The 16,161-nt window shown below is 41.0% G+C and overlaps 1 protein-coding gene across 25 annotated transcripts in view; it reads left to right on the top strand.

Annotated features, from left to right (window-relative positions):
• Window positions 1–16,161, top strand: part of dlg2 (discs, large homolog 2 (Drosophila)) — a 194,387-nt gene that overhangs the window by 18,930 nt on the left and 159,296 nt on the right. For 19 of the 25 annotated variants that reach the window (XM_086160682.1, XM_086160681.1, XM_086160687.1 and 16 more), the window contains 2 exons: window positions 9,949–10,100; window positions 12,132–12,200. In XM_086160682.1, coding sequence (XP_086016808.1) covers window positions 9,949–10,100; window positions 12,132–12,200 — 221 coding nt within the window. Of the gene's footprint in view, window positions 1–7,865; window positions 7,979–9,948; window positions 10,101–11,933; window positions 12,031–12,131; window positions 12,201–13,996; window positions 14,085–16,161 lie in introns of those variants that run through there. The other 6 variants (XM_086160683.1, XM_086160692.1, XM_086160696.1 and 3 more) reach the window with 5 other exon arrangements.

Here is a 16,161-nt window from a genome sequence, read left to right on the forward strand (position 1 = left end):
TAATTTTGGTTTGTATACCAGGCCTGGACAAGACTCTTCTCCAATTGGCCTCTTGGATGAAGCCATCATAGATGGACTGCAGCCATTCCCTTCGAACCTTCATAACCTCCCATTTGGTTGATAAAGACTATTTTTTTTGTATGGACACACCATCATTTTCTGACCATTTTCATGTGACTCCGTCCAACCCCTTTGTGTCGGACAGACAGGTGAAGTTCACGATCAGATTAAGGTAAACGGGAAGCATCCCAAGATTCCCGAGCGCAGCGGATGGTTTCAACATTCCTGTCAAATTGGCCGTCGGGTTTATTTTTCTTTTCCTGACATCAAATTGAGCCGAGCAACTCCAGTGCAATGCTCAACAATGATTTGACATACATGACAGATTCGTTTGCGGAGATCAAAACATGATCTGCGCCGTTTTACACCAAATCGACGAAAGCGCGTCTGCATTGAACCAAAGCGTCGAAAAATCCCGTCAATATATGACCCCCGTAAAGCCCCCACGTAATTCAAGAGCTGTAATCAGTTGCTTGCCTTGTCAAGGAACTACCTTCAAAACACTTACGGATAGCGGTTAAACTCCCGTCGCCTCACGAAAAAAAAAAAAAAAAAAAAGATGAATCGTGGCGTTTGGATTACTGTCAAAAACCAAGACGGTCACATTATAGAATAGCAGCCCGTTGTGAATTGTCTCCATTTTAATTTGACCAATCTAAATCTGAAAATGTAATTTTCTTGAGGGAGGAGAGGAGCCAGGGGAGCGAGCGGTGATGTATTACCAGTAATTGGCATGCCTGTGTGTGCTGGGAGATAGTAGGATTCTGTTGGCACCTGAGTCACTGTGGAGGAGGGCTTGCTGAAGGGAGTGGATGCAGCTGGAATAATTGTTCCCCGAAGAAGGACTGCTACACAGGAGGCATCAGTGCGAGCCGCAGCCCACTCCACCCACCCGTTACGTAAGCGCGAGGAGATCTGCATTGTGACAGTGTGTGAGTCTATTCACTGTATTAAAAAAAAAATGTAAAAAATCCTTTTGAGGGATTACTCATTAAAGAAAGCTACCAAAAGTTGCAGAAAATACTTTAAAGGGATCTTTTCAGATCGGCTGCAAGGTTGCCTAGGAAACCAGAAAGGTGGGCGCCACACGATATAAACTGTCTTGGCAAAGTCAGCTTCAGAGACTAATAAAGAAATAAGGAAATAATGAAATTATAAGAAAAGAGGGGGTTGAATAGATTCATGGTGTGATGGAATCGAAACTGATATCTGTTTTTAAATTCATGATCAAACTCCGATATGTCCTAAGGCGCCACATTCTTGATCATTTGAGTCAAAGCCTCAGTTTACGCTTGCTCTTGCTGATATCCTTTCAGATTATACATTATTCGGCAATTGGTTAATCGCCGTCGGCATTTAGACTCAAATAATAACTCGGTTTTAAATCGGCCAGGACCTTTTCAGGTGAGACACGACAGCCGTGTTTTCCGCCCACGTGCCGGTCGCAGCGCAGGTCCGCCCCTGCGCGTCGGTAATTCGCTGTCAGTTCCTTTGTGCCGCGAGGCCCGGCTCACAATATCATCCCAGGTTAATCCCGTGGCGTGTTGTGGTTTGCGGCCGAGGGGGAAGTAAAAACGACAGCAGCCCAGTGCGGACCGTGTTGCTGTGAACAAATAGCAGGCAAACTCAGGTTTCACCCACGCGGTTCCTGAAACCAGGTATGATTTGTAATTATGGATGCAGGTTATGGCTTCTTGCTCCGTAGAACAAAGTAGAGACACATGTATTTTGCAGAAATACAACCTGTCTCCTTCTCCAACGCATCTAATATATACAAGGCAGGGGGCACCGCCATGTTGTTTGTTTGGACCAGTTTCCAGATCATTTGGATTTTTTCTCTTACCGACGAGGGGAAATGGTACTTGGATAATCACAAAATTATCTTTTTGTACTAGCTCACCCACCGCTACCATAATTTGTCAATATTATGCAATATTTATATTTATACTATATTCATACATTCCTTTTTTTTTTTCTTTTTACTTCATTTATTTATTCTATTTTTTCTAATATTTTTAGATTTTGTATTTTTGTTTTGCATAGTCTTTATTAGTTTTGTATGCATATCCTTATTTTCATTTTTTCTGTTATTACTACACACTTTTCTACCTTGTAATGCTGCTGTGACAATTTGATGTGCCCGTCTTGGGATCCATTAAGTATATTTTATATGAAATTCCTGCACGCTTACAATATAATCACCTTTTCCAAGCGTTGCCACGTTTCCTTCAATCATCTTCTTTTATTAGTCGAAACAATATGCGACCATATTGTATTTCATCAATTTTTCTTTTTTCTTTTTGCCGCTCCTGAACAGCAAGTGGGAGCGTAAAAACAAGGGGAGCACTCGGTCCTCGCTCTAGAAACAGTTGTATTTTTTTTTTTTTTTTGTTACAGATGCTTCATCTTGGGATCAGTTTACATACTTGTGAGTAAAAGTTATGAATTCTGCATTTAATCACAGAAAAAGCAGAAAGTTAAAATTAAAGCTCCTGCATTTACATGGGGAAAAGCCACAGGTTTGGGTGGATTTCAGAAATTTCGAACCCTGGGTTAGTCGCCTTGGAAACTGACTCTTGAGGCGAGCGAGCCACCGTTTCTCTTTTTGATCCTCCCGACTCGGCCAGACATTGTCTCATTTCCTTCTCCGTACATTTCATATCTAAACTCATATCCGCAATGATTTTAATGAAAATTCACCATCAGAATAAAAGTTCTTATTGGAATTATGATAAATGAATATTATTAATCTGTTTCTTAAGAATATCCAGAGTTACCGCATGAATGGATACCAGCCATCAGTTTATTGTCATATATCACTTCATATTCTGAGTCATTTTCCATTTGTTAAATGTTATATTAAAAGCACTGCTGCCGCGGACTCGTGCACGTATTGATGAGCCTCTCCGCCTCGCTGATAAAACATCAATCCTGTGATAGTGGACATGTGATATTTGCTGTTGATGAAACTGGGCCGCGGAGCAGCTGCATGGATGTTGATTTATTTTGACACCACTGACTTCACGTGTCCTCACAGCCTCCTTGAGACGGTGTTTAAATCATTCTGAGTGGCTGGGGGAAAAAAAAAAATGTTGATTGCCACGTTTGCCAAATAGGTGCATGGAAATGTTAAAAAAAAAAAAAGCAATGTATTTTAATCTAAGTGCCCTCCCCAGTGAAAATGATCCCACCTTTAGTCGTCAACCTCCATATTCTTAAATCTTCACCCACTTATATCCTCTCAGTTGTTTACACCTGTCAGATTAGAGCTATTCACATTTTTAAATGTCGTGGGCCACAGAATCGGGGTCGGGCCAGGTTAACGCCACGTTTATGAACAACGCCCCCGGAAAATGTCAGCGAGTTACGACAGCTGGCAGCAGGTAGACGTCAAAAGAGAAGCAGGCCACGCCGATCGCCGAGCTACTATTATTATTATTTACCGTTGTGAAGCCAGCTTCGCTGTTTCACTTTCTAAGCAAGTATGGCTCCGGCAGACCTAATCCTTCCACTGAAACTCACCATAATTGAGGCATTTATTGGATAAAATGTACAGTGTAATTATATAAAGGAGTCAAACTTGCATAATTTATCTGTTTATATAACGCGCTGGATCCCCTGTCTGTCACTCAGCGAGGGGTTGCAGAACGCCAGCATGACGGCGGTATTTGACAAAGCTTTGGGAAAAAAAAACAAAAAAAAGAAGAAATATACTGTTTGCACACTGCAGTCTGTGACCAACTGAGCTGGCCACGGCTCAGATTTGAGTCAGAAGTTCTAATAAAGGCAAGGTAGCTCTTGATTTCACTCCATGCCTTGCAGGCAAAACGTCCGCTCGGCGCTTGTTGTTTCCTAATAGTACGCCGCCTTTTGATCGGAGATAATATGAGTGAGGGCGCAGCGAGCGTTGATCTACAGACATTAATCCTTGAAAATTGCCCTTATCTATTACTCACTCATTGGTAAACGAAAAAAGAAGCAAGAGAAATGGAGGTCTGAGTTTCTCATCACAGCTGTGGATTTTTTTATAAACATATCTAGCAGGCAGTTGGAACTGACTAGAACAGTCATTGGTCGGCAGTCAGTGTAGTTTTTTTTTTTCAAGAAAATGAACGCTCGTGTGAGTAGGGTGAGGTTTGACCCACGTACGTCTGAATCTTGCTGGGGTTTAAAATCAAGGTCAAAATTCAGTTTCTCTGAATTCACATACCATATTTTCCAGACTATTGAGCGCACCTGAATATAAGCTTCACCGGCTAAAAGTAAACAAATAAACGTATATAGGCCGCACTTGTCTGTAATCTGCAGGTGTCCACGTTGTAACAGGAGATATTTACACAGAAACAACTTTTAAATACTTACCGCACATCCACTAATATGTACCTGAAATGCTTTTTTTCCCAAACAGTACCTGTAACATGGCTAATGGAAAAAGATTAACAATAAAAAAACACAAGGAAGAGTCTATCCATCGTTGATTGCTACCTTCATCTTCCTCCTGCGCACTAAAACTATTAAGGTCGTCTACTTCAATGTCGGAACTGAACAGCCTCAGAATTTCATGGTAATTTCATCGGTCCGATGTGACCAAGTTAAATGTTTTGGTGGCACGAAGCTCTTTAGCCCCCAAAAAATCCATAAATTAGCCGCAGAATTGTTCCAAGCATGTGGAAAAAAGTAGCTGCTTATAGTCTTGAAATTATGTTATTTAAATGCAAAGATTACGTTGAGGGGAAAAGTGTACATATGTTATTTGTTTTTCTTTGACTTGTCATTTTTGTCATTTAGTGTACAGAGAACAAATTAAATTTCTTTTTTTTTTCAAATAGAAAAATACAGCAGTAAAAGTACTATAAAGTGGCGAAGTGAATTAGTATACCATTCAGAGTCCTTCATGATCTTGGTACTCGATGCTCTTGTTACTTTTTTTTTCGCTGTAAGCAGCAGCACTCAGCTGCAAGACTGCTGACAGGGAGGATGACTTTAAGAATTATTCAGCAGGAAAACTGGCCTGAAGTTTTTTAAGAAAAACTCCCTGAGCAGCTGCACCGCATACAAATCTAACATTTGAACATCCGGGTCACAGATACACGGCTGATTCCAAAGATCCCCATAGGTCAGGGAAAAAAAAAAAAAAACAAGCACAAGGTATTTTCTAAAACTGCTCTGCCTGTATTCAAAACGCCTCTGCTGGTTTATTTCATCTGCACAGAGGACCAAGGGTTCAGATGGAGATTTGAGTACAAGCGATCGTCTGTGGTAGTTTGCTTGATCCACATGGTTTGCTCTGTTTCAAATATCACGCATTCAATTTTATCAATCGCGTGAAATTGTTGGAGTTTCCCGGGAGCACTGTTTAGTGCGGTTCCATGAGTTCCATGAGGTTCCAAAAAAGAGAAAAAAAAAGTTAAAAACAGCAAAAATTTTGCCCATTTAAATAAGCGTTTAATCCTTATTTATTATTCTACTTATCATTTAATTATTATCTTCAAGGAAAAGTTAGCAACTCTTGTCGCCAGCTTGACATCTGTCTGTAAATGCCAGCCAGGATGACAGAAAATCTTACCAGATGTCGCAAAGATATAGTAAGATAAAATTAGTTTAATAGGGGAAATTCCTGTCACAGCAGTGTAACCGTTATAATGTCAAAAATGTAAACGAAATGGATATAAATATGAGTGTAAATAAAAAGGCATATGACATGATAAAGCGAGACAAAAAAGAATCCACAAATAAATTGACAGCAGGTGGTGAAAAATACACAACTAGAACTAAACAATATAAATTATTTAAATTGAAATAAAAATAAATTCAAAATAGAATGTGAATTTGACTGTTATATATATTCTCAAAGATAAGTAGTTATTAGCCATGTTTACATGATCTGTGCAGTGACACTGCAGGTCAAGTGTACTGACGTAGCAAATAAATCGTATCTTTAGCAGTGAATGTAGAGTTATGCATTTGCGTCCAGGAATAGAAATAACCTCATAAGGGGAAATTCTGAGTGGACGTACCGTGTTTGAAACATCTACCGTTCAGGGACCGGTAGACGTTACAGAAGCTCTGCAGTCCATGTGGCGTGAAGACGAGATGAAAGTCCAAAGCGACGCAACAGCACAAGAGCGAACAGGAGGCCTGGGGGCAGATAGGCAACGCAGTGTGTATGTGTGTGTGTGCGTGCACAAATTGGCACGTGTCTTTTAACTCGACAGTTACATTTATGAAACGACGTATAGCCGGCATGCACACGTCTCCGCATCAACCTCGCATCATGGACACGGAGCGCTGACAAGGAAGCCGGAGGATGTTATTTTATAGATCCATTTTATTTTCCCTTCTTTTTCCAACAATCATGACTTGCTGATCTTTTAAAATGTTGCTAAATGTATGTTTATCTTATTCGTACTTATCAATCGTGTCACGCGTAATCGGGGTTTGGGCTCCAGCCTTGTGAAATTCCCGTGACTGCAACCGAGAATGCTTTTAATTACTTCTCGCCGTGTCTGAGGAATGAATGAACCACATCTGTTATGACTGTAGGAAAAAATAAAAAAACAACAAAAAAAACACTTCATTATGTTCTTTATTTTTTGGCTCTCGATGATGTTTGAAGCACCGCGCCGCGCCGTGCCTGCCTTCACGCGGCTTTACAAACACGAACAATACGTTTGCATATTTTTGTGATAACATACTTTTAGGTCTTAATTGACAGATCGCTATCTGGCACCTGACCAGCCCATCTGAAGCGTTGCTCAGTCAGACACGAAACGCTGGAAATGGAGATATGAAGCTGCTGAGGACGCAGAGTTGGATATCTTTTTTTTTTTTTTTTTTATTAGGGTGTGAGTCGTAAAGGACTGCCGGCGGCGTCGGGCACGTTACCCAAGACAAAGCTGAATAAAAAAAAAAATCTGCTATGCGGGGTGTAAGGTCATTGTCTGCATCGGAGGGAACAGGCGGCCTCTATGTTTGAGGATTAGACTCGCTGTCGGGCATCTGGTCCTCTCGCGGCAGATAGTTTCACGGGATAGCGGCGCTGCAACATGACCACAGAGAGCAGGGAGGTTTTAATGCACTGTAAGTTATTTCTATTTAGTTCACGCTTTCTATAGACTTTTTAAGATACCGCATAATCTGCAAAGTTTTAGTATTTACCGTAGCGCACAGTTAATGTATACGTTCGTTCAGTCTGAATATTCAATTTGATGAAAGCGATGCGTTTCATATCAAGTAGATAATCTACAACGAACATTCAAGAGCTTTTGGGGATTTGCATAGCTTTTGCTGAATTCATTTGCATCTGAAATGGGGTGTTTTCATTAGAATTCCAAAAAAGAAAAAAAAAAGTGTTTCTGCTACTTCTGTTTGTTTTACAGAAGCATTTACAGATCTGTTTATTTCCTTTTGTTTCCAAAAGAAGAAGCACTCGGAATCTTCGCTGCACCTTGAGGACAGAAACACGACCACGTGTCTGGTGGTGAATGCTAATATCTTGTTTTTATTAAGACCCATTTAAATGTAAATGTGTCTTTTATTCGCCGAGCCATAGCATCAGGCTGGTGTGTCAGAACACTTGTTAGGAGTCTGGTTCCTCGGTTAAAAACATTGCCAGCCCTTCAAAACCTACATCTGCATGTGGATAAGAAGACCACTTGAATGCAAATTGAAAAAGCTCATTTGAGTCAAACCGCACGGTTTCTTTTTCGGCGGATGTTATAATGAAGCGCCCGAAAGATGCCGCGTCTGACGCCGTGGAGTTTAACGCAATGAGGCCGAGGGAGCGGTGACTCACGCAGACGTTCAGTCAAAGCCCGCGTGGAGACGTTCACCGCAGCCCTTATCTCGGCTGCCGGGACGACATTCATTTTCGCTCAGTTGTGTTGTGCGGGGATGTGGACATGATGGATTGTGTTTGGTATGTGCTGCATTTTTCAAACGTTTGATGACGTCTTTTCTTAATGATCTGCTGTTCAGCTTCAGGCAGGGAAACTTTGTCACCATGGTGTGTCTTACTGTCTGTGTGTGTGTGTGTGTGTGTGTGTGTGTGTGTGTGTGTGTGTGCGTGCGTGTTCAAATTCATGAAAAGAATTGATAAATCAAGCCAGTATTCTTATATATCTAAATACACAGCTTGATGCCATTCAGTTGATGTTAAATCTTGTATCGGTAGCCTGCATGTCAAAGGGTATATCAACAAGTGAATACAATATTTCACTTGAAAAATAATATAATTTCATTATCATATAAGTTTTTTCTGTGTCTGTGAGCAGCTTGAAGCATTTTCTAATATAGAGGTTTACTGTATGTTGGTTTTAATTATTATAAATTTGGTGAAGTATATCAAAATATCTTTAAAGGCTCAATTTAGAGGTCCTTATCTATACACCCTACTGTAATGAAAACTACATTGTGTGTCTAATGTTTTGTTTTTTTTTCTTTTACATTACATTGCATTTGGCAAACGCTTTTATCCAATGCGACTTACAATCGAGGACATAGGGACTGCAAATACACTTGCAAATACACGATGCACAGGAAATATACAGAACAGTAAGCTCGGGTTAGTGAGTTTGTTTTTTTTTTGTTTTTTTTTGACAAAGACATACACAAACGTACACACACTGCATAGCCTAACTTGCTGCCTAACCTGACCTGATCTTTCTTATAATGAAAGCATGCAGATTATATGATTCATGTGAAACTTTCAATTTCACAACTTGAGTTTCCCGGAAACAAAATACCTGTCACTTTACCAAAAAAGTCAATTCTACGGGTTTGTGACCCAGAGGCATCAGGTTTGACCCCGTTCCTGTGTCTGCTGCTGAATATTGCACAAGAAGACAGCCTGCCAGTGATCAAGAACACGCAGTCTTGACTACAGGGCTTCTTAATTTCCTCCTTAATTTCCTAATTTCCAATTTCCTTCGGGATTAATAAAGTTGTTCTTAAATAAGTAAAAAAATACATGAGCATATTCAGCACGATGTACATTAAAATAAGTAAAAGTATCCAACATGCTATCCAACATGTTTGATGTATATTTATATGGTAACTCTTTCAAATTCCGATTTTCATGTTATTAAATATACATTGCCATGCTCAAGTTAATAGCAAAGTAAACTCTGGTGGGTGCTGCTGTGTTCTGTTTAGGCAAATACTCAAACCCTCTGTCAGTATGATAGATTTCATTTAATAGAATTCATAGAATTCATATCTTATCCACCTCTACTTGCACTAGCTGTAAAAAAAAATAAAAAAAGATAAATAAAATAATCCATTTATTCTTTAATACTGAATTATCTGTAAATACTGCATATTCTGTACATATGCACTTCTGCTTTTGCAGTTTGTTTCTCTGCATCCTTACATGTGTAATGACACTAAAGTTGAATTTAATCTAATCTAATGAAAGCTGGTTAAAATTCATCCTGTTCACCTGTTGTATTACTGTCCTTTGGTGCTAGATGATACAGCCAATGTTTTTTTTTAATTGCATCTTAATTTATTTTCATAATTTTCATTACTGTGATTATGAATTTATTCATTTGTTTGTTGTTTTCTTGTTTTTTTGCACGATGGCCATACATACAGCAACATTATCTGGTTACATGGTCTAATGACAGGAGCAAATAGATTCTAAGTGACTAATCGAAGTCCTAGATTTCTATTGGATGCGCTTTGTACCAGAAAATGATAACAACATTAAATTAGAATACATGTGTGACCTGCAATATGTGGAATAAAGATATTTGAGTAAGAATCAGAGGAAGCCCACTATGCCCACTTACTGTGGCTAGAGCGGCTCATTAGCACGTTAGCACGTTATCACCGTCTTTGCAGAAGTCCGGTTGGTGCAATCATCCTGTACCACCTATGTTTCCACAGATATCCAGGAGTTCTATGAAGTCACACTTCTAAACACACAGAAGAGCTGTGAGCAGAAGCTGGAGGAGGTCAACCACATGGCGGACAAGTGGGAGAAGAGTGTCTCGACAAGGAAATCTGAGCCAGCGGACTCTGCCTGTCCAGTAGAGGAGGTGAGTCAACATGTGACCTGGACTGAGGAACGTCTTGGGAAACATAAGACGGGCTACTCAAATATCAAAAATTAGATTTTGAACTGCTGGTGACGACAACGGTCTTGCAATATTGCAGACTTGCCCGTTTATGCTTTCGCCAGTTTGTGATATTGTCCCAGTGGTCATGATGGATGAGTTCACATTTTCTAGAATCGCTAAGTAGGAAAAACGCCATTTGGTTTTCGGCTTAAATTCCCGGTTTGATGGACGTTTGTTTATTCTTGTTTGTGTGAAGATAACCCTCGATCAGTGTGAAAGCACTTTTGCATGTCCTTGCACAGCAGGCGTGTCACTGATGGCATGTTAGACTGGGAATCGGACCAACCAGTTCTGTAATCCACCAATAATCCTATTTGTATATGCCGTCAAACCTTGTGCGTCATACTCACCTTGTTTTGAAAGAAAAAAACAAAGCAAAAAAAAAACAAAACCGGAATACCAAGAGTGTGGATTTTAAACAAGTCAAGTGTACAAGACCTTTCGAGTTTTCATAGTAAGCTTGGAGTAACAGCAGGAGTGACTGTAACTCTACTACAGCCGTCCACTTGTACCAGGATAGGGATAAGTGAAGGGGATTACAGAAGTCCTGAGAGACCAAAGAGCCCAGTACGAGCTCATCAGCACACTGCTGTTATATCCCGTGTTTTCTCAACACAATCAGCCCCGAAAAAGATTAGCCAAATGTCAAATAATGAGATGGCAGATGTTCCCCCAGAAGTTATTATTCAATACCGACAGCCAGCGACTGATTGCAGTTCACTGGCTGCTTCCTGTACAGAAAAAACAAACAAACAAAAGAATAAAAAAAAAAAAAAAAAAAAAAAACCATAAATGAATTGTTTCTATCTTGTGTTGATAACTTTTAAATCCAAATTGAGTTAGGGAATGCCACTGCAGGGCTATTTCATTTCCAGTAATGGGATGAAAAGGGGGATGTTATTTTGAAAGAGTTGGCGTTAACAAAGGCAGTGTTTGTTTTGTTTTATTTTCTAGGAAGTGGCAAAAAGGAAATCTCCCCTCGTGATGGAGAATTTGTGTAAAAGAAGGAATTTCTCTACGTCGAGACCAAAGGTCATAAGCCGATAAGCTCAATGTCCACAACACTCTCTGCAGCTCACGGATCACTGTAGAGATCACCATGTGATTACCAAGCTCTATTTTGTAACCAGAAGCAATGCACACCTATCCCACTTGGAAACCTCTGAGATGGAGTGTCGCACTTTGGGAAACGTGGATTGTAGTCAAATGAATCTGTATCTTTTGTGTGTTTAGGGAAAAATGGCTGCTCTGTGCTCTCTGGGTCTGAGGAAAAAAAAAAAGCCATTCAAGTCCCAAATACACCCTGCGATATGGTATGGATGCAGGGGCCTCCAGCGGGTCACTCACACTCCTGCGATGACCATGCGACGAGACCAAAAATTTCTTCCAATACTTGTACGGGACTAGACTTGTATGCTTGGTGTACTTCAAGTACCATATATCCGATACCTTCCCAACTATTTCTGTGGTTTAAGAATGCAACACTTGAGGAAGGCTGTAGAGATCTGTTAAAAGTCGCCTGGAGTCTGAGAAGTGATGGAGGGATGAGGCGAGGCCGAGGTTCGTAGTACACGTTTTGTGCCGGGGATTTATTTTTGGTTGCAGGCACACATGGGCTTACACTACCCGATCTTCTAATTAAAGACTTAGCAAGCCAACTCACAGACAACACACAGACTGACCAGCCGATGACTCCGTCTAATTCCTTTTCTTCCTCGGACTTGGCAGAGACCGAACATGAGGTTCAATTCTGTGTTTTGTCTTTGCTCGTTCATGAGATCTCTGTCGCCATGGCTAACTCCTTTTGAAGCTCAGCATCTTCGGCGGGTTTAAGCTAATCCGTGCCGGGGTGAGTGTATTGGTTGTGTGCGCAGGCACCCTGAGGTCACAGTGTTGGAGCTTTAGCTGCAACGCTGCGCAGTTACTTATGCACCTGTTTGTTGTTCCCAGCAGAGGGAGCAGAGCTGCTCTGAACTCAGTGGGATGGAGCTCGGAGAGAGCAGCGGCAAGACATCTGAGGTGAGTTCACTCCACCGGCCGCGCTCTCACTTTCTAGATGTGCTTCTTTGTTTTGTCGGGCTCGGTTGATTTTTTTGGACTCATCGGAGTCCACAAAGCCATTCGCACCGGTTGTTATACAGCAAAACATGTATGAAGAAAAACATTTTTTTTTTATATAGGTATCGGTAAATATAATATTTTTTTTCCAAAAGCTTTAGCTACTAACCGTTTCAAAATGAATATAGCATGCTTTATGGCGATACAAAAGTCCACATCAGCAGTTGGTGCCAGCTGTCACTTGATTGAGCCAACAAACAGAAGCAGAAAGATTGGCAAATGTGCCATTTTATGATGTTTTGAATACTTTCAGCCATAATAGTAAGCAGTTTAAACCCCAAATGTGATCGCGGTTGCCTTAAACTGCTACTGGGTTGGATTTAACAATGGCAGTGTCACATATTCCATCGTCTATGTCTTGTTTGCAAAGCTGAGGTCCAGCAGGTCGTCCTCACATCATTGCACATCAAGCCGCTCAACATGAACCAACGAGACTCTAAACGTCTGACTTTTTCTTGACCAAAATAAATGTAAAATTGACACATTTAGCAGTAAAACCAAGAAAATGACTTGAGTACAAGTTAGTTTAACGTAGCCCCAAATGTACTGGTTGGTGCAGTTACCACCAAGAGTTTAGTCATTCTTGCACATATTTAGTCCATCTTTTTTTTTTACAACTGATACATTTACGCATGCACGTAAGATGTATCTTAGGTTTTGTCAGGATTTCTCCTCATCCTTACTAAAGTGAGTGCGGTTCAATCGGGGCATGAAGGAGCACATTCCTCGTCCTCTGTCTCCCTCAGCTATCCTTGATAAAACAGTGGCTTGACTATTTCAGTCTAAGTGTTTACCTGCGGGTAATTACCAATTTCACTAATCTTTGCTCCTATTTGCTCGGCGCTTCTGAAGCGGATGACCCCGAGTGATTACGAGTTGATTTATTAGTCATATCGATCGGGTATTTTCCATGCAGAAGAGGTTTGCTGACATTGGAAATGATAATATATCCAGCTGCAGTTGGAGAAAGCGATAGCTGAAATAATAAAGCATCTCACTGACAGGTGGATTTCAAATGGGAAAAAAATACTTCGGAGATATATTTAGTTTTCATACGACGTTGTAAATGGTGAAATAAGTCAAATAATCACATATCGACCAGTTTGACGGCGCTGTTTGGTTAACGCAAACAAAATGTCAGAAAATATTAACAAGGTTTCTGAAGTTGAGAAAAGAAATGGAACCAGACCTTTCGCCGCCATTTGGATGTCAGGTATTTCATCCCAGCGCTAAGCTGTGCCTGCCAGGTGTTTGTCGATGTGTTTATTCTGGTACACGTTGATCATAATCATAATTATTAAAAATAGTTGTGCAATGTACCCATAGCAACTAGTTATGAGCATCACATGTGCAATTCAGTGATTATACAAGATGGTATTGAGTCTTAAATAGATGACCGTGTCCAGGTCAGGTACAGGTCAGTTCCATGTTTAAACGCACACAAGGATTTTGAGTAAATCCCTCCAGCAGGCTGTCTGCGTCGCCGTTCGCATGCACACATGAATCCAAATCGGTCACACCTTGTCTGCAGATATGAGCAGAAGCCCTAACAAAGGAGGTTAAATCATTCCTTCTCTCTAATGCAATAAGTCAGAGCTGCCTGAGCCGCATCACCTGAAAAGATTAGCCCTCCGGCTCTGACAGGGACGAACCGCAGAGGATGAACGCGCGCAGGAAAAGCAAGGAGAGATTGGAGGTGTAGCACGGCTTCGTCCGCAAATGAAAGCCGTAATCAAGGTCAAGTTCTGCAATAAACCTCTCAATCAGGATGACCACAGCAAACAGGTACCTGTGCTGCGCGGGAGAGGGAAGAGTGCCGTAGTTTAAGGGACGATCTGTCCGAGGAGTTAGCGGGTCGGATCGCGGCAGCTAATGTTTCCCGGTTGCCGGGGATCTCGCGGACGTGATGTATCCCGTCATCGATTCTGAAAATGGACGGGGCTCGTCAAGACACACTCGGTGCTTGACTGTCTCTCTTTATTTGGATTTAAATACACTGTTGTCTTACAGTGTAGCTTGTATGCAGGCTGGATACAGTTTTACTGCGTCTGCAGAGGCAGTCAGACTTCTGTCAGATGACATGAGTTCTGACTTGCCGGAGGAGATATAGACTTTTACACACTCGGGCTGAGTGCTTCTCTCTTCTCTGCACAAAGCACAACAGGGCTTGTACATTATCTATGGAATCCCTTTCTTATCTGAAAATGTTTTGTATCTGTGTTTTGGTGCATCTACGGTATTATTTATGAACAGGATCCGTGTTACAGACTTTTTACTAAGGCTGATTTGAACATATCTCAAAAATTTATCTGACTAATTTCGGAATTATTTGAGGGGAAGAAAACAGAGATCTACTTAATAATTACTGGTAACTCGGATTTTAAGCCTGTTACCAAGCAACCGCTGCACTCAGTCTGTTAGACAGGCTGAGTTAGAAGTGTTGATCACAACTAGTGAAGTCCCAAGATGTTCTTTTGGGAAATTTACAACAATACTTACTGGTCAAATTACAGGGGTCAGCGAAGACGAGACAGTGTCCAGTGTTTCAGACTCTTTTTATCCAGAAGACCACCGAAAGGAGCTTCTGTCAGATTGTTCTCGCTGCCGAACCCGTAGCCACATCTCAACCCCGCTGAGGTTTGGCGGTTGCGGTAAAAGAAAATTTACCGAACCATTGAAATGAATGCTCCAGCGTTTTTCATAGTTGCGTGTTTTAATATGTCGTCACAACGCTGCACATCTGCCATGCGTGTTGAGAGGTGGTGACTCCTCTACCAAAAAGACTACAACTCATTTTTCTAGTTGAAGACCTTCATGAAGTGTTGTTTAGGATGTGGGGAACCAATCATAATCCCAGTTAATTATCAGGATGTAATACAACAGGAAAGTAGCTTAATAATCAAAATCAAACATTTGTAACTGTGACCTTTAGATACATGATGAATACTCTTTTCGCCCAGGTTTTGGTTTTAAATGTAAATTTCCTCATCAATTTATTTCCAAACCCAAATATATCAAATGGTTTTTCTGAATGAATCATCTTAATGTCCCCTTCGCGTTACTGCATGGCAGGAATCAGGTCTTGTACCCAAAAAGACGTCCCGCCGTGGGTGAGGTTTCATTAATTACAAGCGTGTCAGTCAGCGGAGGATCTCGGAGTGAACAGATCAGCTCATTCCTCCTACATACGTCTTTGTGACAAGATCAAACAGCGACAATTCCCTTGACAAAACTAGAGCTTTTACCGCTCGAGTCAAACTGTTCATCTGTTCTGGCTGGGGGATCTCCTCATCAGGTTCCCTGTCAGCTCGGGAGACAAGCGGCAAAGTGCGGCTCTCCTTCTGGCCAGCGGGTGAACCGTCCGGCTTTTGCCAGCACTGCAAACCTTGAATTGTGCAAAGCTGTGCTTTTTTTGGGGGGGTCTGATCGCTGTCCAGTGGGACTTCATTTCAGCAAAGATGGCCCATGTCTCAAAATTATGTTAGTTTGTTTGTTTGTTTAGAAGTTTATTAGGACAGTGTACAATTACATTAAGCACAGAGGCAGAGATGTTTGTACCAGATTGTAGCTCATAGCTAATTTCCATCTGTAGTCCTGGACAATACAAATATAAAACTGTACAAAATAGACAATATATATAAAATATACAGATAGGTAATAAAACAACCATACAATACATAAAAAGGCAATAACATGTGTATTTTGCAAGTTGAAAGTGCTATTGTTGTGATATTGTTGTGATATTATTACTTCGGTCATCTGGGGGCCATCAGATGTTACCAAGAAGGGTAACATCTGATGGCAAAATACCTGTCTGGCATTGTTAGTGTGAGCATGTTTGGTGCTCCAGAATCCAATTTTT

This window comes from Fistularia commersonii, chromosome 15 (genome assembly GCF_037954325.1).
Source record: "Fistularia commersonii isolate RoL2024-O1a breed Wild chromosome 15, RoL_Fcom_v1.0, whole genome shotgun sequence".
In the NCBI taxonomy this organism is placed as follows: Eukaryota; Metazoa; Chordata; class Actinopteri; order Syngnathiformes; family Fistulariidae; genus Fistularia; species Fistularia commersonii.